This window comes from Poecilia reticulata, chromosome 5 (genome assembly GCF_904066995.2).
Source record: "Poecilia reticulata chromosome 5, P_reticulata-male-v2, whole genome shotgun sequence".
In the NCBI taxonomy this organism is placed as follows: Eukaryota; Metazoa; Chordata; class Actinopteri; order Cyprinodontiformes; family Poeciliidae; genus Poecilia; species Poecilia reticulata.
In genome coordinates, this window is record NC_088834.1 from 2740212 (window position 1) to 2763350 (window position 23139).

The following is a 23139-nucleotide window of genomic DNA, read 5'->3' on the forward strand; positions in this document are numbered from 1 at the left end:
CTACAGGTAAAGTGGGAGTGATTTTGACCAAACTTGTTGTCCAAATGTTTTACAGTTCTTCAGATCGCATCACATCTCTAAGTTCGGTTTGACGCGTTTTCTGTTCCGCTCCTGAGCCGCCCAAAGTCCGTACAGAACCAAAACTTACGCTTTTTAGTGCATCAACAAATGAGGGAGCTCGACAAACACACACACCTTCAAAGCAGAGCTATTTAGTCTCCATATTTCACTGGGTTTACAGTCGCTCTCCACCATTTCCCGATCTCCTCCCGGCAGGACTGAACCTGCGGGTAATTGGCTTTTTAATGACTTCTGCATTTCCACACATTTCCCATTTTGGTTATTTGCCTCCTCAAGGCTCATTTGAGGAGCCGTGCTGCGAGTTGGTGTGGGCAGGTAAGAAAGCAGACAACACAAAGGAACGCCATCCACATTCTCCCTTGAATATTGAATTACAAACACAAAAATTAAGCAGAAAATGTAAACTTAACTCGAATAGAAAACGTTAAAATAGGATTCTGAAATTGATTTTAGCTCTGGGAAACAATACCAGGCACTGGGTTTTTTTAAAAGTATCTCCTCTTATGAAGACTTTGACTGCATGCAAACGTTAAAAGAGGAAGCAGGAAGGCAATGCATTACTTTCGCTGACATGGTAATTTAAAACCACTTTTCTTCACTTTCTTCTTCTACTACTGTTCAATTTGAATCATTTGCTGTTATTTCAACTGTTGACTTTATCTTTTCTCTGGCTGTGATTCGTTCCAGGAGGATTTCATGATAAACTAAAAGTTCTTATCAGACATTATTATTCCAGCTGTATTCTCCTAATATTACAACTTTATTTTGGTTTGTAAAATAGTAAATTTTACTATTTTTTGATATCAGTGCATTTTTTATTTGCTCTGTTATCCAACAAATTATACATTGTTAGACAGTGTGCACTGTTTAGTCAAGTTTTGTATGTTTTCCAGTAATTACTGTTTGGCTTTGTAAATTATCAGAGCAGTTCCTCTGTGTCAATGAACTTTAATAGTTTAGATTTTACAAATGTTGTGTCTACATATCCCAGTTTATGTATTACTGCAGTGTAGTTTTGTAATAATTTCCCCAGATTTCTAAACAATAACTTAAATAGAGTAAGACTGTTGAACAGTAAAGTACAAGTAATTCATAGATCAATAACATTGTGTTTAACCTATTTTATATATAAATGCTGCATTTTATGAGTCTCAATGATGAAAAAAACTATTTCTTTTCATTGCAGACAAAAACATGATCCAACAATAAAATAGTCCCATACCTCACTTCGCCAGCTGAGCTCTATTAAAGGAAGTTTCAGCCTCTGCAATCACCGCGATAAAAATTATAATCATTGCTCCAAAGTGGTTTTCTTTTAGCGAACCCCGCATCAGACACGGGAACCTATTTTCCCACAAGAGCTGATTCCGTCTTTATTCGCCTAAGGGAGAAAATCAGTCAGGGAATATTATGGCTATTTTTATGACCCCCGCATGAGGTGGTGCCACACACACACACACGCACACACACACACACGTACTGAGTCAGACACTGAGTGATACGGAGCCCACAGCTGGGTGTGGGATATGTAATCCAACCACTAACTGCAAATGAAGAAAGAAACACATCAGTGGCTGAGATTAGATGGAGCTGGCAGAGATGGAAAATGAAACAGAGGCTGTCAGTGATGTCTTTGTGCTCACATTTTCTCCCTCTCCTTGTGCTTATCAGCCTCTTTTCTTCCACGCTGGCTGTCATTTTTGAGACGTTATTGCCTTTCTTTCAGTGTTTGTCACATTCGCTCCCTCCTTCACACACACTCACGTATAAAAACAGAGTTATCACTAGCCTACAGGGAGCCATTACTTCTGTGATCCAAGGCTTTTATGTGGTGGCTTGGCCTTAAAAATGGGCATTTATTGCTCCCCCTGATAAATCATGTAAGTGTGTCTCTATTTTTCAATCTGCTGCTTGCTTGACTCTCTTTTGAAATACTAGGAATGAATAAAAGTCTCCACATGTATCATTTATATGTGTTGGACTGGTTTGTGTTTTGGCTTTAAGGAAGACTGAAGAAAATAATGAGGACGACAAATGATAATTATTTTAGAGAAATTTTTCCGCAATGTTGTCACCTTACTAAAATAATCTAAGTTATTTTGTGCCAAAATTGATTTTTGCAAAACAGAATCCCCACCTCTTCTTTGCAAAAACTATTTTGAGGCAAAAAAAAAAGAAAAACCAGGCAAAAAATGGCGTAGGCCATTATTTTAGGAAGGTGATGATATTAGAAGCAGCTTACATGTAACTTTTCAGCTTGTTTTAAGTCAATAATGGACAATATTGATGGAAAAGTTCTAGTTCTACCGGCAGAGGTTTGTCATTTATAACGACGTTTTCTCATCTTATTAGAAAAATAATCTGCCAGTAAACTTTTACATCAATATTAACAAAATATTTACTTAAAAAAGCTCCTATATCTTGCTGAAAAGTTAAATGTTGTTTTGTTTTACTATATCGGCACAAGAAATTAGATTAAAAAATATACGTGGCAAGATTAATTTTTTTCCTCCCACTGTCGGGATGTGCATGCTCAGATCACGACTGGCTGCTTTAAATGTTAGATAATAAACCCAGACGGAGTCGCAGAATTTATTAATTAAATGAAATCCACAATAAAACACAGAATGTCATGGAATTAGCAGAAATCAGAGAGAAACGAAGGATTTTCGGTGTAGTGTTTTGGCCACCGCAGCTTCCGTACCTGCTAACATTTGGCTACACGGGACTTGGCTCTGCTCTGCACATGGACAGAATGAGCCGGACCGTCATGGTGAAAAAACTCTCCGAAACACCGACGTGTTCCTCTAAAGACAAGTAAACAACTCTGAGCTTATCGCCAGGTTCAGGTTTTATGAAACGGGAATAAACTTTTCTGTTTGTTTTGTCAGGACACGGCTGACTGGAGGAGCAAGAGTTCGACACGACTGAGGAACAGAGAGATGCTGGAGGGGTTTTTCACACAGAAACTTAATAATGAGTAAATATGGTTAAAATAGCAAAAATATAATTCAGAAAATAAAACAAAAATCAATCTTGTTTCAGCGATTATTTCAGTCAGTTCTTGGTAAAGAAGGACAGCCATGCTATTCTCCTCACTGTACAGGAAGTGACAAAAAACACATAGAAAACACATGTTGCCAGCATGTCAATGCCACTGCAGCAATCTACGATAATCCCTCCTGATAATCTCACTTCCTGTAATATTTTCACCATCGACTCTGTGAACAAAGCTTTTGAAATCCCTCCCAGATCCCTTCATGTTTTCTGACTGAACGTCATATTTTATTTTTTCATTATCTTGACTAAAGTGTTCATGCAAGAACCGCCACCGTCTTTTTCCCCCAAAGTTTCCCACATCTCAGTCCCTCTGCTGCCCTTCATCGTGTTTCTCTTATCTGGATCCATTTGTTCATCTGTCATCTTCAGCTCTATCTGTTCTGCTTGGAGATTTTAAAAACAGGATTTTACCTGTCTGGTAATTCATCCATCTTCACCTTCAGTGTGAGAATGCAGCTGTGTACTGGCTTCATTTTAAAAACAGACTGATTCTTCTCTGTTCCAATAGCTGAATTTCAATCCCTTTCACTAAAATCTGACTCCAAACATATTTATTTCTTGTCATAAAAGAGAATTTTACCCACTTGTTGCAATTACTTTTGGAAACTTGATATTATACTGTCATGTTAAACTGCAAGAACAAAGTTTTTGCATTAACCCATTTTTTCCCTAAAGCAAATCTTACTTCTCATGTAAGAAAACAAAACATCCCAAAAAAAAAAGGGTGGGCCTTCAAGTTTTATATCCACAATGATTTTATATTTTCTACAGAAATCTGACCATTGTGGTAATTTGAATAAAACTGAAATTATTTAGTTTATTACTGAGCAGCTAAAATAAAAAAGCACAAAGAGTTTGTTTTAAAAGTTTTATTTTTAAAATGTAGTATTTTTGGGGCAAAACGTTTGGGCACCACTGTTACAAGAGAAAAGTAGAACTAGAACTTTCAGATCCATTTTAAGGAATTATTTATCGAAACCCTCCCCTTGCTGAACAGCTACTTGTGATTTAGTTTTGTCTTATTTCCAGTTTACTAAGACATTTTTACTAGAAACTAAAACAAAAACATTTGTGATTTTGCAGTGAAGTTTAAATAGTTTAGTTGTGTTTTAAACCACTTGCTGATGTGTAGCACCTCCCTATTAATTTACTGCAAATTGAATGAGCAAAATGTTTGTTTTTGTTGTTTTTTGGACAGGGCACCAAAACTGGCTCCAGCCCAGAGGCCCTCATCTTTCTACGTCCGGCCCTGACTGAAACACTGACATGTTTTCCAATGGGTCCAATTCAACTGGTGTCCTTAACTATCATAAGTTAAGGACTTTTTTGAAACAAAATGACTTCCTTAAAATTAAAACTTGGAAAACTGAGAATCTTCGGACAATAAAACATTTTTTAAATATTTATGTTTCAACCTTACAAAGTTAAGCATAGTGATTAATCACAGGTCCAGTGTGATTAAACTGATGTTTTTTAATCAGGACCAGTAAAAACCTTTCTCATAAAAACTTTCTTCCTGAGTGTCTCAGAATAAATGTAGGTATTTGCAAAGCGTCCTCCCTGTCACCCTGTCAATTTGCTATTGTCCCTTTTGCGCCATTTTTCATTTCTTCCACCCTGCCTGGACACTTTCTGCCCGCCCACAAATCACAAATGCAATCAAGTTGCTTCTGACAAGAGCTCTCAAATCACCATCAGCGCCTAAAAAAAGGGAAAGAAACGGACGGGATATTTAACCTCTGCAACCATCAGTAGCCACTTGACAAACACACACACGCACAATTTATGCTATACAGCGGTGACACACTGTAATTCAGGGGCCTATTACTGTTGGCAGGTTTGAACAAGGCATGGCGGTGTGTACGTGCGAGTGTGTGGCCTCAGTTTGTGCGACAACTGAGCGGAGAGGCACTCTCTGATTAGTGCTGATTTGTTTTCAGCTTCTCGGTGGGAAAAAATAAGAGGGAGCACTGACAAGCAGGCACACTAACTCCCATGAAAATATACAGCAAAAGTGTAGAAACTGTTCAAACATTCCTCTCTGTCTGACTGTCAAATCTTTAAAAAACCAGAAACATATTGACAGAAGCTAAGACGCAAATTTAGGCCAAAGACGCCCCAGGAGGAATGAACGTCTGAGAATGAAGGTGCAGAGACAGAAAGGAGAAAAATGAAAGAAAAGACAGGAAACATTGTTTGGGTCCTGGTTTGACAGCCGGTGAAAACGTCAACACTGCAAATGACGGCACACATATTCACACACGCCTCTCGTAGAGCACTGCAAAAACACAAAACTTACCAAATATCTGTCCAGTAGCTAGTGCTAATGTCTTAGTGTACTTAAAATAAGACTAAACTAGCTTACAAGTAGCTTTTCAGCAAGATATGGGAGAGTTAAGTCAATAATTCCCTTAATATTGATTTTAAAAGGTACTAGTTCCACTGGCAGATTATTTGACTGATGCCAACATTATTTCCATATGAGTGAAATAATTATCTGCCAGTGGAACCAGAAGTTTTTATTAATATCCAAGACAAACTAGTATATTTTGCTGAAAAGTTACTTTTGAAGTTTAGTTTGTTTTTTCTTAACTCAAATGTACTAAGATAGTTTCACTGGAAACTAAACAGTTACTTGGTAAGATTTAGTGCTTTTGCAGAGTGACTGCAGTCTAAATGTGACTTCCTTTCTTTAGGCCTGTTGCAATAGGCTATAAATCAATTAATCACAACATTAAATAAGACCAGCTCAATAATTTACATTTGCATGATTTATTGTTTTTCTCTTTTCTATCCTTCTACCAAAATCTGGATGGTAAAAGTCTTCAGTCTGATGTTTTGGTTTTGGCCCTTTTTATAAAAGGATCATTTTGTTTACAGACTTCATAATTGATTTTAATTTTTGTTTCTGTAGTTTCGTTTATTTATAAAATGTCTTCAATGTTCTTCAGAAATTAAAGTTTATTGATCTTTGAGAACATGTTCTTGCATTATTATGCCATTACCATTGAAAACGGTCTCAGACCAACAATATTATAATTTATCATGATAATAATAAGGTCAAGACAGACCTGCTTTATAGTGACCTAAAGGCTGCATTCATGCAGAAAACACGTCAACATATAGAAGAGCTGCTTCATAAATCCTAATCAGGCAACAGACAATGCAGAGATTTAACTTCTATTTAAAACTTTTCCTCTTCATATTGAACCTGCATGCCAGTTTTTGGCCTCATACACCCACACGGTTTCTTTTTCAGCCTGATTAGACTTCGTCTTTGCACTGCGTGGGCGTGAAGACGCAGTTTGACTGACATTTGTCTCTCAGTGCAGCTGTCAGGACGACGTTCATCTCTTTCACTGGTCTGAGGGCTTCAGGTGACGTGAAACAGCAGAGCAGCAGGGTAACGAGCTGGAATCACAGACTACACCTGGAGGCCAGCTGTACGTTTTACAAGAGGCTTACTTACAACCTGTGCATGTGTTATTTGGACCGGTTTCAAATTACTCCAGTAAGTTTAAAGCTTGCAATTTGAAACTGCAGTGTGATTGAAAATTAACCAATGGTTGTTTTTTTGACTCATCTCTCAAAAATGGCTCATGAATCCTACAGGTGATCAATTATTATTCCCTGCACATGTTGATCTATACAAAACATGTTTATTTAATTGTTTTTATTCTTAGAGTTTGGCTTTAGTTACCCAGAATCCCCTGCACTGTCATCTGTTTCCTGTTTTTGGATCAGTTTGGTCACATTTGCATTCAAATCAACAAAACTCAGAGCTAAACTGCAGAAACACAAAATCTTTAGCAAAAATTTTTAGTGCAAAAATTGTAGTGCACTTGAATTAAAACTAAGATAAGTTTTTCAGCTAGATACATCAGCTTGGCTTCAGTCAATAATTCTTGAATATAGATACATAAAGGAATAGTTCCACTGGCTAGATTTTTTACTTGTCTCGTTACAAGTGGGGGGAAAAAAAATCTACCAGTAAACTAGCATGCTTTTAGATCAATATTTATTAGATATCTTGCAGAAAAGGTACTTGAAAGTTAGCTTAGTCTTATTTCAAGTGTGCCAAGACATTTGCACTAGAAATTAGACCATAAATACTTGGCACAACTTTGTGTTTTTGCAGTGTAGGTTTGCAGGCGACCAGGGTTTGATTTTTTTGGTCTGCATCAGAGTTCACTCCAAATGATCTGAACTTTCAACACAAACGGACTGGAGTTTGATTAAAGCGGACCAAACGGAGGTGGTGTGAATTCACCCTGAACTGGGGCAAAAATGTAATTTCGCCTTTCATGATTTTGTACCTCGTCTCTGTGTTGCCCTGTGACAGACTGGCGACCTGTCCAGGGTGACCCCGCCTCTCGCCCGGTACGCTAGCTGGAGATGAACCAGCAACCCTCCCGACCCCACTGAGGGACAAGGATGTAAGAAAATGGATGGATGGATGATTTTTTACCTCTGTAATTTAAAAAGCTACGTTCCTGATGTTTTCAGGCAAAAAATCGATGCACAAGTTATGAATTACTAATTCACAGCCACTATGGAGATTGTGTTCTTGATCCTCTCCATGTCTGTCATCTTCATTCATACCGACTTAGAAGAAGCACACAGAAAAGTGGAAGAAATTACTAAGCAAAATAATACTTGCAATTGTAATGTTTGTATGTTTTCTGATCATTTGTAAGGAAAACTGAACAATAAATGCAATTATTGGGTAACCTGAGAATGAGGTTCAGCTGAGCGTACTGAAAACTATACCATACAAGTTCAATAGCAAAGAAGCAAAGACACAGATGTGATGAGACCATTCTAGGAGACGAGCACAGAAAATGATGAAGAAAATAAGAGCACATCTATTTCTCTTTTTTTGATAACTACTCATCCGTGGGAGAATAAAGTCGCTCTGCTCCCACCTGAGCCCTTCCATTTCCCATCTCTTTGCTTTTGTATCCATAACAAGTGAAGTATTTCACATCAGGATCAAACTACATCCAGATGAGAACCTCAGAAAACCTCAGCCTATGAAACTTAAGAGTAAGAGATTCATATATGGATGCAAACTCGTGCTAAATAAACTGATTTTCAGTAAAACACTTTAAAAAATAAACCATGAGATCAGCTGTTAAGAAGCACTAAGTTCTTCTTTAACATGTATATCTCCATATGAACACTCAGTGCGTCAATGTGTGAAATGTTTGTTACCGAGTGGGTGGCAGCCATCTTGTGTTTCAGCTAAAGAGGAAGCCCGCCTCAAACCCAGCTCTTTAACAGGAAGTGAGGCGATAAGAGAAGAAAGTTAAAGTAATTCAAAATGTAAAATGTGTATTTGCATAAATAAGATGGTTGGTTGATATTTTATTGTTGATTAAGGTATTGATGTTTATATTATCAATGTGAAAGTCTTTGTTTTGTTTTTCGGCTCTGGAAGGTGATTGGCCGAAATGCTTGAGAAGGCGGGGTCTGAATCACATGGGGGTGGACTGCTGCTTTTTTGTTTCTGTTCATTTTTAAAATATTATTATTTATTTATTCATTTATTTTTAATCTGTGTAGTATAGATTTAGCATCCCAAATTACACTCCATTCCAGTAGATGGCGGTAATGCACATTACCGCCATCTACTGGCAGTAGAAAGAAGAAGAAGGGCAGCCATTTTGAAAGCTGCTGTGATGCCTGAAAACCAATAAACCAGTTTTGTTTGCTTTTCAGCCAAACCTGAGTGATGACTTCTCCTTTCCACACATCTCAGTGTAATTCCTAATTAATCTGCAAAATAAACTTTAAAAAGATTCTTGTAAAGCAGGACACTGAGTAACTGCCTGTACTGTGGAAAATAATTTTGTCACAGTTGACATCACAATGTGCACATCCATCCATCCATCCATTTTCTTACACTCTTGTCCCTCAGTGGAGTCCGAGGGGGTGCTGGTGCCTCTCCAGCAAGGGTTCCGGTTGAGAGGCGGGGTCACCCTGGACAGGTCACCAGTCTGTCGCAGAGCAACACAGAGACACACAGGACAAACAACCATGCACACACACACACACTCACACCTAGGGGCAATTTGGAGAGGCCAATTAACCTGACAGTCATGTTTTTGGACTGTGGGAGGAAACCGGAGTACCCGGAGAAAACCCACCATGCACAGGGAGAACATGCAAACTCCATGCAGAAAGACCGGGGCCGGGAATCGAACCCAGAACCTTCTTGCTGCAAGGCAACAGCTCTACCAACTGCACAGCCCACAATGTGCACAGTTAGATGACCCAAAAGACCAAAACCACAGAACCTGATATAAAACACGTTAAACTCTAAAAATTTAATTGGTCGTTCTTCCTATGTTGTTGCTTCTCCTGTTTCAAAAATAACTGCAGCTGAAAATGTTGCATCCTAACATCAGAACAAAGTCCAAACATCTCGGAGCGTGGCGTATATTTTTCAGTTCTGTGAAGCAAGAGCTGTGAGATGCAAAGAGAACTAAAGTCACCAACAAGACAGCAGCTGAATTATAAATCAGCCGAGTTCTTTCCAGCTGTTCAACTAACGGTTCTGGTTCTCCAGTTATTCAGACTTCATTGTTTTGCATCACTGTTTGCCGCCTCTGAGCACTTACTGACAAGATAAATCAATAATAGATGAAAGCTGTGTCTTCTGTGAGCTTTTTCTCCCCGTCTGGCAGCTAGAGGTAAAAATATCACATAATAGAGCGATACATGATATTGATCTCTCAAACGCTGCATGAAACTTTGACGACCACTTGTAACACATTGTGTGCTCTCAACCGTCTCTCCCTGAAACAGCCTTTTCAAATCAACACTGAGTCTCAGAGTGGTTGTTAAGGAAAAATGCAGACTTTGCGTCAATGTCTCAGTTTGTCTCCAATTTTTCTGTATGGTTAACAACTCTGTGCCCTTGTCACTCTTGTGTGTATTTTTTCTTTCGTTGAAGGCATTTCTTTATTTCGTATTCACTGGCTCTTGAAAATCACAAATTTTTGTCCTCCATTTTGTTTCTCGTTTTTCTTCTTTCTACGCGTTAACATTTTGTTCTCTGTTTATCGCACACGCCATTTTCTCTGGGAACAGCTGAAACAGCAAACCCTTCCAATCAGAGCTCGATTGATCTAACATGTAAACCAAGTTGGTATCAATATTTTGTAGGAAAAATAAAACAAAATTATGACAATAAAGTCAAAATAATACAAGAATAAAGTTGTAGTATTGGGGGAATAAAGTCATATTACGACTTTATCCTTGTATTATTTCAACTCTATTCTTGTGATTGTTTGACTTTACTTTCATAATTAAATTTTTTTTATACTGTGAGTATAGCTCGCACATTCCATCGTAAGTTTCAGATTCCCTTTTGAAATTTTATTTTATTTTTTGTGTTAGTTTCTCGGGGCTGCACAGTGGCGCAGTTGGTAGAGCTGTTGCCTTGCAGCAAGAAGGTTCTGGGTTCAATTCCCGGCCCCGGTCTTTCTGCATGGAGTCTCCATGTTCTCCCTGTTTTCTCCAGGTACTCCGGTTTCCTCCCACAGTCCAAAAACATGACTGTCAGGTTAATTGGCCTCTCTAAATTGTCCCTAGGTGTGAGAGTGTGTGTGTGCATGGTTGTTTGTCCTGTGTGTCTCTGTGTTGCCCTGCGACAGACTGGCGACCTGTCCAGGGTGACCCCGCCTCTCGCCCCAAACGTTAGCTGGAGATGGGCACCAGCATCTCCTGACCCCACTGAGGGAAAAAGGGTGAAAGAAAATGGATGGATGGATGTGTTAGTTTCTCCATGCTATCTTTAAAATTAATTTGTTTTGTAAATTTTTTTTTTTAAACTTTTTTATTAAGGAAATACACGCACAATTTTTTTTCTCTATATATTTTCTGTTTGTTGTTATTCAAGCATTTTGAAGACGCCTATAAACTTTTTCCCAATTCTGTCACAAAACACCTAAAAAAATCAGACATTTAATTTATCAAACTCAAACATAAAAAGTATCGGTATTGGCAATATTGGCCATGTATTCATTTGTTATTGGATCAATATCAAACTGTATTGCACACATCTACTAATGGTGTAATATTAAAAATATTTGGCTTTTGTTTTACTGAGACTTTCAAAGTCTTTCCAAGAACATATCAATGTTGTTGAAAAGTTCAGAGCGTGCCTCGCCTGTCATGACAAATAATATACTAAAAACAGAAAATCAAAGTGTCAATTTGATCAATTATTTGTTCTTCAAAACTTCCTTTTTCACTGAAATGTCTGACTTTCTATGAAAACGTACTCATTACCTTTTGCATTCAGGACCTTTGGATATTATATAAAGAGTCAACCGGTTTCCAGTCAGATTTTCTCCCGCAGATAAAAGCTTTTTATTGTCCAAATGTCCCTAAAACTTGCTTTTGCACAAACCCTTTTTATTGTAGCTCTCGACTTAATTTTCCAGCTTTCAAAGCTGTAATATTATAAAATCTATATGAAGGTGAGCAGGCATAGATTAACATCATCCTAGGCAAATCTTTCCTCATCTATAAATCATCAGGGGTGCGGATTATAACATTACCTTGTCAATACAGAGATGATGAAAGAAGCCAAAGCACTGATTCCAATCTAATCAGGGTTCGCCTCGAAATCTATGAGCTGTCACAGCTATGGACAACCTGACGACTTTGTTCAAACGGAGGTGGAGAGAGCTGAAGGTGCCAAGCCCAACTCAGTAGAAATGCAATCCGTCTACGCTCCACGACACTCTTATGTTTATGCAGACGAAACTAAACACATGGCACAGCGTAGACATGTTAGATGTTATTGTTTACATCCAGAAATGTTGCACATGTGCACAATGTTGGAGAGCAAAAAGACGATTTGTTCACATGCCGCGTTGATGCGAAAGCATGTTTCTGTTAACAAAACCTGGAGATGCAGGTATTATTAACTTAGTGCACAGCAAAGGGAAAATAACAGAAAAACAGCTGAAGAATAACTCCAAACCACTGGTACTCTTCTGTTTTCTCACTCTTTGTACTGGCCACGCTAAGCACAGAGCCGTTGCCATAGTAACTGACAACAACACCGCTATATATGTCAGGATTCAACACCAAAAAACATATAAAAATCATCCCCACACATGGAACAGAACATTCAGTCGGTTACCGTTTTATGTTTTCAGGCGTGATGTTTATTTTGCGATTATTCATAATAAGTGACTGCTGTGGCAGATTAGCCACCGCTGCTATTAGCTAAGATAGCTCAGTGGTGGTAGATTAGCTAATTTCAATCCCTGCTCTACAGATGATCTGACAGAGTTGGTGTGTTTTTAACTGAACCAAAACACTGCAGCATATCCACCCGTGACGTTTGTCGAAGTCTGTAGCTTCATTCATTTCATTTTTGCAAACTTTGAATAGCAAGAGTTGAATATTGGTGTGAAGAAGTTTGGCAGTTATTCTGCTGTGTTGATAAACGGATTTGATACTTTAATATACGCAGCTACAACAACAAGAAAAAAAAAGGCCAACACTCAGAGACAGAGAGACGAAACTAACAGATAATTTGCTGCTGTCCAGCCTGATCAGATCTTCAGCTGTCAGAGCGGCGGGCAGCTGATCACTCACAGGCCGCGATGGCTATCGTGGTTGACAGCCGCCACCCACGGGCCGATAGATGAGACGGATAACTGACATGAGCCTGCAAAAACGGAGAGCGAGACGGAATGGTGTAGCAGCCAGTATCTTCAGCGAAAGACTGCGGTGTTGGGAGTGAAGACGGCAGCGGCTCTGACAAACTGCAGACACTGATGGGAGGAAAATTAGATGGAAAGATGATGAGGATGATGGTGATGGATGGGAGCTATAATTGATCTGACTAACAGATCATTTAGGATGGAAAGAGGAGCATCATAACTTAGAACACAGTGGGGGAATGAATTAAAACGGAGAAAGATCACGACAAAGAGATTTGGGAGATATTTATGCTTCAACTAGCAAATGAATCGGGTAAAATCTGCCAACAACAACAAGTTCCCTATAGAAGAAAGATAAATTAGACGAAGCTTTTCAAAACGCTCCTCTGTTTGTACTGGGGGAAATACACGGCAAAAACACAAAATCTATAGTTTCTAATGCAAATATCTCAGCACATTTGAATTAAAACATACTAGCTCCAGTGGCAGGTTATTTTATTTATAACATAGGAAAAACGTCTTTTTATAAGTGAAATAATCTGCCAGAGGAACTAATTTAAAAAAAAAAAATCAATATTAAGGTATTATTTACCTGAAACAAGATCCTATATTGTCCTAAAAAGTGACTTGTAAGTTATTTTGTCTAATGTAATAAGTGTAATAAAATATCTGCACTAGAAACTAGACAAAAAGTACCTGATAGGAGCTGCTTTGACTGGGCCCATCGATAAAAACCCCACATTCTGTTATGAAACTTAGAACTATTATTACATAAAATACACAACATAAGCAAGCAAGCATCTTTGTATGCCAAACTAAACTTTAAATGAATAGTTGACTGTGTTCTTCTTAAAGTTGTTTTTGATTTTCTGGCGATAACTGGACTGATTGGTTCTGTTTCATCCACCCGAATGCAGCATTGTGAGGAACGTGAGACATAAAGAGCAAACAGTGACGGGTCGTTCCAGCAGCAGAAGCCACTTAGGCGTTTCCGTCTAAATCATTTTTGGGTTATGACCAACAGGAATCCAACTCATGAAAAACAGGATTTACCTTCAAATGGTCAAAAATCTTTTTTTTTAAAGGAAGTTGGAGCCACCAGATTTTTCCATCTGCAGGCGCGTCTTCATTCAACAGTTTGTTTGTGATGATCTGGGATGCTGCATTTGCCTTTTGCTCCATAATTAAATACTGATTTTGTCTGCAAGTAAAGCAGTAGTAAGAATCAGAAATGCACCTGTTGAAATTGGGCTGTTTTGATAAGTTTTAACGTATCAAAACATGGTGCAGTTAGAGTCCGTTTGTTTTTTTTTGCTTTTGCTCTCATCTCCCAATCTTCCTCTATTGTTCCCTCTGAAAGATCCAAACAGCAACGAACAATACGCAATTACAAGACAATTTCTTTTAAGGATTTTTTTCTTTGGAATCGTTTCAGCTCTAACATTTTCTGAAGACTTTATTTTACACCCTATTTTTAGTGGTTGTGGACCAAATTTCCGTGCATGGCTCACTGATGAAATGCGACCCCAGTGAAGCCAAAATGAGTCGTACATTTGTTTACGTTTGACTGTAAGTCAGAGTTCAGTGAAATTATCGATCTATCTGTTGATATTGATCACGTCTATCCCGATATATATCTTGATATTGATATAATGTCCAGCCAACCAGCTCCAAAATTCACAATTAGGCAGATTTTTTACAAATATATTGGAGTTTTTACAGAAGAAAGCTAAAAAGAGGCAGGAGTCCACTGTAATGCTTTACTGTGATTCCGTAAAACACACAACTACTCGTCAAAAGATGCTCAACATGAGAAAATACTGTGTTGAATAAATCCAAGTCTTCAAGGCTTTGATATAAAGAAATTTTGTCATTTTCTACCTGCTCAAAAATAATGTGGACTCTTCTTTGGATCCAGTTTGACATATTTGCTTTTTACTTTTTAATATTCCCCATTTTCTTTCTATTTTAAGTAAAATTCAAGACAGAGTTAAACAGAGCCAACTGAACCAACTTCTTTCTTACACATTATCCTCCAATTTACGCTGTGTGGTGGGATTTTAACAACATATTTATGATTTTGGCAGCTCTACAAAGGAAAAACAAAGTGGCTTTTAAAATTATCTCCCTTAACATGGGTTTTTAAATGCTGCTTGTGTACCTAAAAAAAAAAACCTAGTCGTGTCAATCAAATGGGAGAAAAGCAGACATCTAGCCGTGAAGATAAGAAAAAGGTGTGAAGAAGATTGTGTCGGGTAGCACAAGTGTTAGAAAGTGAGACTGTGGGCGAGATATAGAGGGCAAAAGGGCAAAACTGTGAGAGAAAACTAGATGGATAGACGGGCTGTCTGATTGCCATTTGGCGTTGGACAAATGGAGGAGAACCCAGCTGGGGTCAAATTACTGAGTCTGCCATTTCAGATAAACGGGAGAGATTTCAGACAAAAACTTTTCTCTGCACGCAGAAAACAACAGGTTCAAACAATATTGTGGTGTGAATATTAAAGAAATGTTTAACAATCCTGATCAGCCCGTGTTTTTATAAAGTGAATTAAAACTGAGCTGTTCTTGCAGTTTAGACATAAGACTGTTTACCGAACCGGTTTCAGTTACGGACATTCAGATGTCAGGCGGAAAATCTTGCAAACCTTCTGGCACCGTGACCTCAACTGATTTATCCACATTTATCCATGCAGTCGTTTTGTTTCTAAGCAGGTCTGAGTCACGGTAGCAATACCTGAAAACCGCTGTGCAAATTACTCAACAAGTCGTTGCTAGGTGACCATGGAACCAGTGAGTTGCTAGGTAACCAATGAGTGAGTGAGTTGATGCCGCCAGCCGTGACTGCCTAAGGTCTTTTCTCTGCCTATTATTATTCAATATTCTATCAGATTTATTGTTTATTGATATTAATCGCAATACGTTAACGATTTGCAAACGACAACTGAGTGAAGTTAGTAAGTTTCTTGTTGCGGTAGCTATGGCAACAGAACACAGTTTTACCTGATGAAGTTTAACTGCAATAAACTGAAAAGGTTAAAAGAACAAAAAAATCAACTCAATTTTAGCTTCAGTCGATAACGGAACAAGGCTAGAAGGAAATCGGAAGAATATTATTCTAACCTTGACAGAGATTGAAGAATATTTGAATAAATTTTAAATGTTTAAAGACTATAATTATTATTTGTTCTTGTCTAGCGTTTACGTTGGTTGATGAATGACATGGATGTGTTCAATAAATCATCATTTAACCATCAGTTCTGGCCTTTTCAAAATCGACCGGATGCTACATGCTTTATCGTCCAGCGTCATGTGAAACAGTCAATTATTTCAATCTCTCTGTGATATGGCCACATAGAAATGTCATGGAGATAAACAGCTCCGAAACACAAACCAAACAATGTTCTGGTTTTTGTGTTTTTTTTAAGACATTCGTTTGTGTTCAAGCATCTGGCACATGGTTTTATCCAAAACGACTCACATAACAAAGCCGTTAGCATCAGAACCATCAATAAACTAGTTAGAAGGAAGAATGGCGGCGTAGAAACAGAGCACCAGGTTTGAGGCAAGTAAACAAGAGATAAAGTAAAGAGGGTAGGAAAGATAAACATGTGCTTTAAGTATTAATTAATATGTAATAACGTTTATCAATGCCTCATTTATTAATTTAACGTTCATCTTAATTATTCATAAAATTCATAATTTGACATTTTATTGATATTAGAAGAGACTGTAAGCTAATATCAATTAGCTTACAGTCTAAGCTAATTGACTGTAAACTTAGACTTACAGTCAATTAAGTCTAAGCTTAATTGACTGTATTAAGAACAGTACTTAATACTGTGCTTTAAGTATTAATTAATATGTAATAACGTTTATCAATGCCTCTTTTATTAATTTAACGTTCATCTTAATTATTCATAAAATTCATAATTTGACATTTTATTGATATTTTGAATCTAAAAACTATGGACCAAACTTAATTTGATTGGTAATTATGACCAAATTATGTAATTAATGGATGTCTAAGAAAAAAAAGATGGTTTTCTTGACTTGGAAACTGTTCAACCAATAGGAAACACCTGATGAAGCCTACCGGTAGGAAGGGCGGGGTCCATGGTGGGTTTCTCCCAGGAGTTGACCTGTTCCCACGTGAATCCGTTGGTTCCTAAAGACACGCTGTACCCACAGCTGCTGTAAGACTCCTCAAACGTGCAGCCGCCTAAAATAAAACACAAGGAAGAGTTAAAAAAAAAAATTACACTTAACATATGACAGTTACAGTGTGGTATAAAAGGTTAATTAAATCATAAAAGGAAAAAATAACCTAATAATAAACAATCTTAAATTTAGTTTTGGTTAATAATTCCAGGCAAAACAAAAAGGAAAACCATTTATGTTGATACTATGTACATAAAAATACAGCAACGGTCTGCATAGTTTTACATTCTCATTCATTTTTACTGACAATGCTGCTGGGATTTAACTGAAAACAAGTGAAACTGTGACATATTTATTTATTAAAAGGTTTTCAAGTTTTCTAAAGATTTAAAATAAAATATAAATGACTGCCGCACCATGTCCCTTCAATCATTATATTGTCCTGTGTTGAAAAGGAATTTAAATGCTGTCAAAAACCTCTATTTTCTAATGTTTTCTGTACATTTAATTAACGTTAATAATTGTAACTTTTTTATTTGATAGCATATAGCCGTTAGCCACCAACTGGGTATTATTAACAATATAATGAAAATGAACTTCTCAGCAGGACCAAAACAAGCCAGTTTATCAGAGGCAGACAGAGGGAAAGGCGGATGAAAGAAAGAGTGAAGGAAGAGAGGATGAAGAAGAGAAAGCTTTACGTGTCAACATGATTAAGTCACAGTGGCTCATCATTATTTCATGGCCCAGCTAAGACGCATTTTCCGCTACATTAGCTTTCTCCGTTAGCCCCAGGGCACCACATCCACGCACATAAACACACTAATTAGACATATGCTTTGACACACAACCATCTGAAGTATCTGAAATGGGAGAACCTCATTGGTTTACTCAAGTATATCTCTTAATCCCTTCTTTCTTTGTTTTCTGATTGTGTTTTTTGTACTTTTCATTTTCTAAACACCATAACGAGTGTTGAAAAGGTTGCTTTTGAGTGGCGTAAAGTAAAATATTTTAAATGAAGTCACAAGTAAGTGGAGCAGCCAACATCAAGTTAAAGTCAAATATAATTCGTAGTATTGATTTTGAGTACATTGTAACCAGACATAAATTGTAAACACTAGCTTTGCTAACGCTAAAGCGCTACACCAATACAGCATTTCGCTAAAGCGCTACACCAACACAGCATTTCGCTAAAGCGCTACACCAACACAGCATTTCGCTAAAGCGCTACACCAACACAGCATTTCGCTAAGGCTAATGCTAAAGCGCCGACTTCAATTCCAATTATACCTTAACATTAACACTTTAATTTTGGCATTATAACTTACCATACATATTATACAATACCCGTAGATATCGTATGCATGTCTATATTTCATCTGGATTTATTTTGTTCCCATATGTCTCTTGTTTGAAATAAATTAGGAAATTTACTAGGGGAAAAAAAAAGAAATAAAATTGAGGAGAGGAAATGGAACTGCTGTGTAAACAGTTTTCACCCACTTCAAAATAAGAGCATGAATATGAACGTCTAACTACTCCAAGAATTTAACATTCGACGACCATAAAGATAAAGATAAATCAAACGTTATACAGCTAAAAGTTTGCAAATCAGACAAGTAAATTAGTACTTTAGAAATTATCCTGAAAAAGTGATTTAGGGAAAGCTAAATGTGCCAAAACATTTTAGCTATTGTTACAACTTATTTATCCAAACTCCCTGCAGAAAGACTCCAGACCAGGACTTAAAAAGAAGCAAAACCTACATTGTAACTATTTGTCAAAAATAGCCAAATTAAAACTCTATTAACGTGTAGAAAACAAATTATCTGGATTTATGAGGAGGCAAAAGCACCAGCAGCCCTATCAATGTTATAAACTGCTGAGCTAACCAGTCAATTTATAAATCTATTACACGCAGCGGATCTGTACTGCTGATATCTGAAGGACATTGGGGACTTTCTGCCTTTAGACTAACAGGAACTGTCAGCACCTGGCAGTAGTAAAAGCTGTATTTCCAACATTAATATATTCGACGACTCGCATCATAATAACCTTGACAGCTGCAGCTATGGAGGAACAATCCTACCAAACATTATGTGGAAAAAACATCTTTCACCTCTTTCAGCAGGACAGAATAATCATTTATAACAATTAGCAAAACTTCAACAGGAAGATGTGTTGTAGAAAACTGAAATGTGGGAAAATGTTGGATTAACCTGCATTATTATTGCATCAGATCGTTGCCTCGACTCATCATGGATTCAGTTTGCGACGAGCGTTTTTGAACTAAATAAGCAAACGTGGCCTTCAGGAGAAATAACTATAAACTTAGAGGCAAGTAAATATCCAATATAAAGTTTGCATAAACTCTTACCAAATATGTGATTGTTCTCATTTTAGGATTTTAGATATCCTGTTTGGAATTGGCCCGACTTGGCCAATTTTTCCTCTCTTGTAAAAATTTCTGATTCTTCAAACTCAAGTTGTTGCAGCATCTCTAAACTCCCTTGAAATTTCCAACTATGTGTTTAAAACCCCCATGTTCTAGCACAGTAGATAAAAAAAAAATAGAAAAATCTGATGCAACCTCGATTTTCCCTCTTCAGGCAACATTCACACCAACTGAGAATTGAAATGAAACCAACCTGTCTTCTGTGTGCGCCTGTTTCACAGAAACAACCTCCAGCAAAAGGGTGGAAACTAATATAACATCTTTTTACTTAAATTTATGAAAATAGCAACTATAAATTAATCAATACTGAGATAATTAGGTTTCAGTGCCCCCTCGCTGCTCAGAAATCTCATTAGCAATGAAAAGAAATCAAAGTGATCTCATTAGAACAGAGCTGTAAACAGGGAAAGAGGGGATTGTGAGTAATCCATCAATATTCAATATCTGATCTGCAATTTCAAAATCATGATGAGAGGAAAGGCAACGTGAGGCAACTGTGTGTACAACACTTCCTCTCCCTGCGCAAAAACATCATTACACACATTTTCAGCTTCAGAAAACATAATTCTGCAACAGAAACGTAACATCTGCTGAAGAGATGTGCCGATCGGGTTTTTACCTGCCGATACCGATCACCCCTGAGGGCCGATCACCGATACCGATCACATAATTTTATTATTTTATCATAAGCACTACGGTTACATTATGTGGAAAAAGGAACCATGAATTCACCTTAATTTTGACAAAAACTTGTTTTTAATCACTTTTTCCAAGAAGAAAACTAAACAAAACAGGCATTGTGCAAATTGTCCTGCTATCAGTAATACTATCTTTAACAGACTGAAAACATATGGAGGCTCTGAAGAGGCTAAATGATGCAAAGAGCCAAAATAAAACCTCTCAACATTGCCAAAAATATTCAAGTATAAAACTTAACATTCAAAGGCAAAAACAGGATCCATTACAATAAACAATCCAGAGTTACTGAATAAAAACTTCCTGTTAGCATGGCGGCTAGCTGATTACTGCTAGCTCTGATTGGCTGTTTCTGACTGAATCATCCAACTCAATTTGTTAATTTTATTTAACAAATTTATTAAGTATGTTTAAGATAACAGATTTAAGCCACTCTTACTCAAATCATTTACGTTCTTCTAATAAACATTTAAAATCTCTTTGTCTTAATTCTACAGAAAGTCAACTCAAACTTTTAAGTGGTTCCAAACTAAAGTTTGGAAAACTCTTTTTACAGTGTCCTCTAAATATACTCTAATTTAAAAGTTACAAATCTTTCCCTTAAAGGACCTTTTTACTTTGACTTTACTTGAAATAATTAAGTTCAATAGTTGTATCCCACGTCTGACCATGACTCAAGCTGACCAGGGACAGATTCCCCAGTAAGCGACTGTGGCTCTGTGGGTAGAGTCGTCGTCTTGTGATCGGAAGGTTGTAGGTTCGATTCCAGCTTCCTCCTGCTGCATGTGGATATTGGTGTGTGAATGTGACTCTAATGTAGAGTCACTGCCTTAAATCTGTTATTTTAAACATACTTAACAAATTGAGTTGGATGATTAGAATATATTGAATTGGTTAAACTTAATAAATTAAGTTGGATAAACTTAATTTAATTGCTTGTTACCCATAGAAGCAATTCACTTAAGTTGGTTCAACTTTTTTCTTTTTAGAGTGTAAGTTTTCTAATTGTTCTTTCTACCTTTAACCCACTGCTGTCTTAAAACACTTAATTTAATAGCACTTAAAAAAATGTCTTTGAATTAACGTAATTCAATCATGGAAAGATTTTCCACGCCATTAAATATATTTTTCTTTCAGCGTGAAGCATGTTTGTTGAGCTAACGTAATTTTCATGAGTTGGATCAACTTAATTAAGTAGTGTGAATTTATCACTGTAAAATAAGTTGGTTTAAACTAAATTTGCATTCATCTTAATCAATTATTTGGTCCAAAACATTGCAAATGAGTCGGGCTGCTGGCTCTATTAAATTACATTGGGTCCAACTAAAGTAAATGAGTTGATTCAACCTCAAAAGTTAAGTTGAGCCAAAACATTTGCTTTAAATTGGAGTAACGGGATTAGACAGTGCTGAAATAAAGCAAAGTAACCAGGTGGAAAATCTTTCCTTGATTTTTTTTATGTTAATCCAAACAGTTATTTCTTTGAGTGAATCCGTTTCCAACGGTCGTATTCATCACGTTTGGGCTGAACTTGGTCTGGTTCCTCACCTGGGACCGTCTGCTTTGGGGGGCATGAAGCCCCGACAGCACAACTACTGGGACACTCAAACCCCCCCACCATGATAAGGTGGCAGCCCTTGGAGGTGACGTGTGTGTGTGTGTGTGTGTATGTATATTAAGTAACCTATTAATTATGTAAGAAAGAGAGAAAATGAGAGAGAGGGATGAACAGGAATTGGGAGGAGAGACAAGGAACGACATGCAGCAGATTCCCCAGAACTGGGAATTAAATCCAGGTTGACAAACAAAACCTACAAGCAACATCCTAAACAAAACATAATTTGCAGTCTTCTTGTAAAGCTGGTTAAAAAAATAAATTAGACATTTCCTAGCCCCTTTTCCTTCTCTTTTATAGCTGCAGACGACATAAGCTCAACACAAAAGCTTCATATTTATTACAAAGTATTAATCTAAGAATCAATTTCTTCCTGAAATAGAAATGATTTCTTATTAAATTCTGTGTTTTCATACTTTGATGGATTGTTCTTCTTTTTTCCCTTTTCTACAGTTTTTCATGTTAAATTGCACTTTTTTGTTAGGTTTGTTATACTATCTTGAATCCGTTTTTCTAAATAAAGACTAACACAAAGATAACACAGTAACTTTTATCTTTGATAAAAACCTGTTTGCTTCTTATAACAAACAAACCAGATGTAACAAGTTTGGGCTTCTTCAGGGTCCAAACTGAAAAGGTCCAAAAGTGTTAAATCAGCTTTATGTTTGGTATAAAAACAGGATTTATCAAAAAATAAAAGGTAAATGGACTGAAGTGCCTTGCTGGTCACGTTGACCACTCAAAGCGCTTCACACTACAGTCGCATTTACACACAGACATGCAGGTCGGGGGGCAGCGTGCTGCTAAGTGCCCCACTCTGGGGCAACTCAGCATGTGGCTGAGGAAGCTGGAATCGAACTTACAACCTTCTGGTCACAAGACGACCACTCTACCACAGAGCCACAGCCGCCCTGAAAAAGCCACTGCATGATGCTTTTTGCTAATCTGTTTTAAAATAGAGATTTAAACTATAACGAGCTGCAATTCAGTGCAATTCAATACAAAAAGTGAGTAGAAAAGGCAAAACTAAAGGGCAAACCATAAAAACACAAGTACAGTGAAAATAAACAGAAATCATTATAATTAAAGAAAGAATTTTAATTCTTGAATCAATGTGTTGCTAGAAAGATTGAGCCGTCTGCTGCTAGAGCAGCAAAGGGAAAAGGGCTAACGTCCGGTTAGCTTAACAATAACACTGCACATATGTTTGGAGTTTCTTAAACTGTTTTGGGGGCAATTTACAGCGACCAACTGACCTGACCCACATGTTTTGGGAAATGTGGGGGGAAACCGGAGTACCCGGAGAAAACCCACGCAAACACGGGGAGAACATGCAAACTCCACACAGATCATCTCTGTGAAGGTGCAGCGCTAACCGC

General features: G+C 37.4%; 1 protein-coding gene across 6 annotated transcripts in view; it reads right to left on the bottom strand.

The window, feature by feature from the left end:
- ptprt (protein tyrosine phosphatase receptor type T) overlaps positions 1-23139 on the bottom strand; it is a 311147-nt gene that overhangs the window by 243153 nt on the left and 44855 nt on the right. For all 6 annotated transcript variants that reach the window (XM_081606784.1, XM_017304835.2, XM_008408309.3 and 3 more), the window contains exon 2: positions 16927-17052. In XM_081606784.1, coding sequence (XP_081462910.1) covers positions 16927-17052 — 126 coding nt within the window. The remainder of the gene's footprint in view (positions 1-16926; positions 17053-23139) is intronic.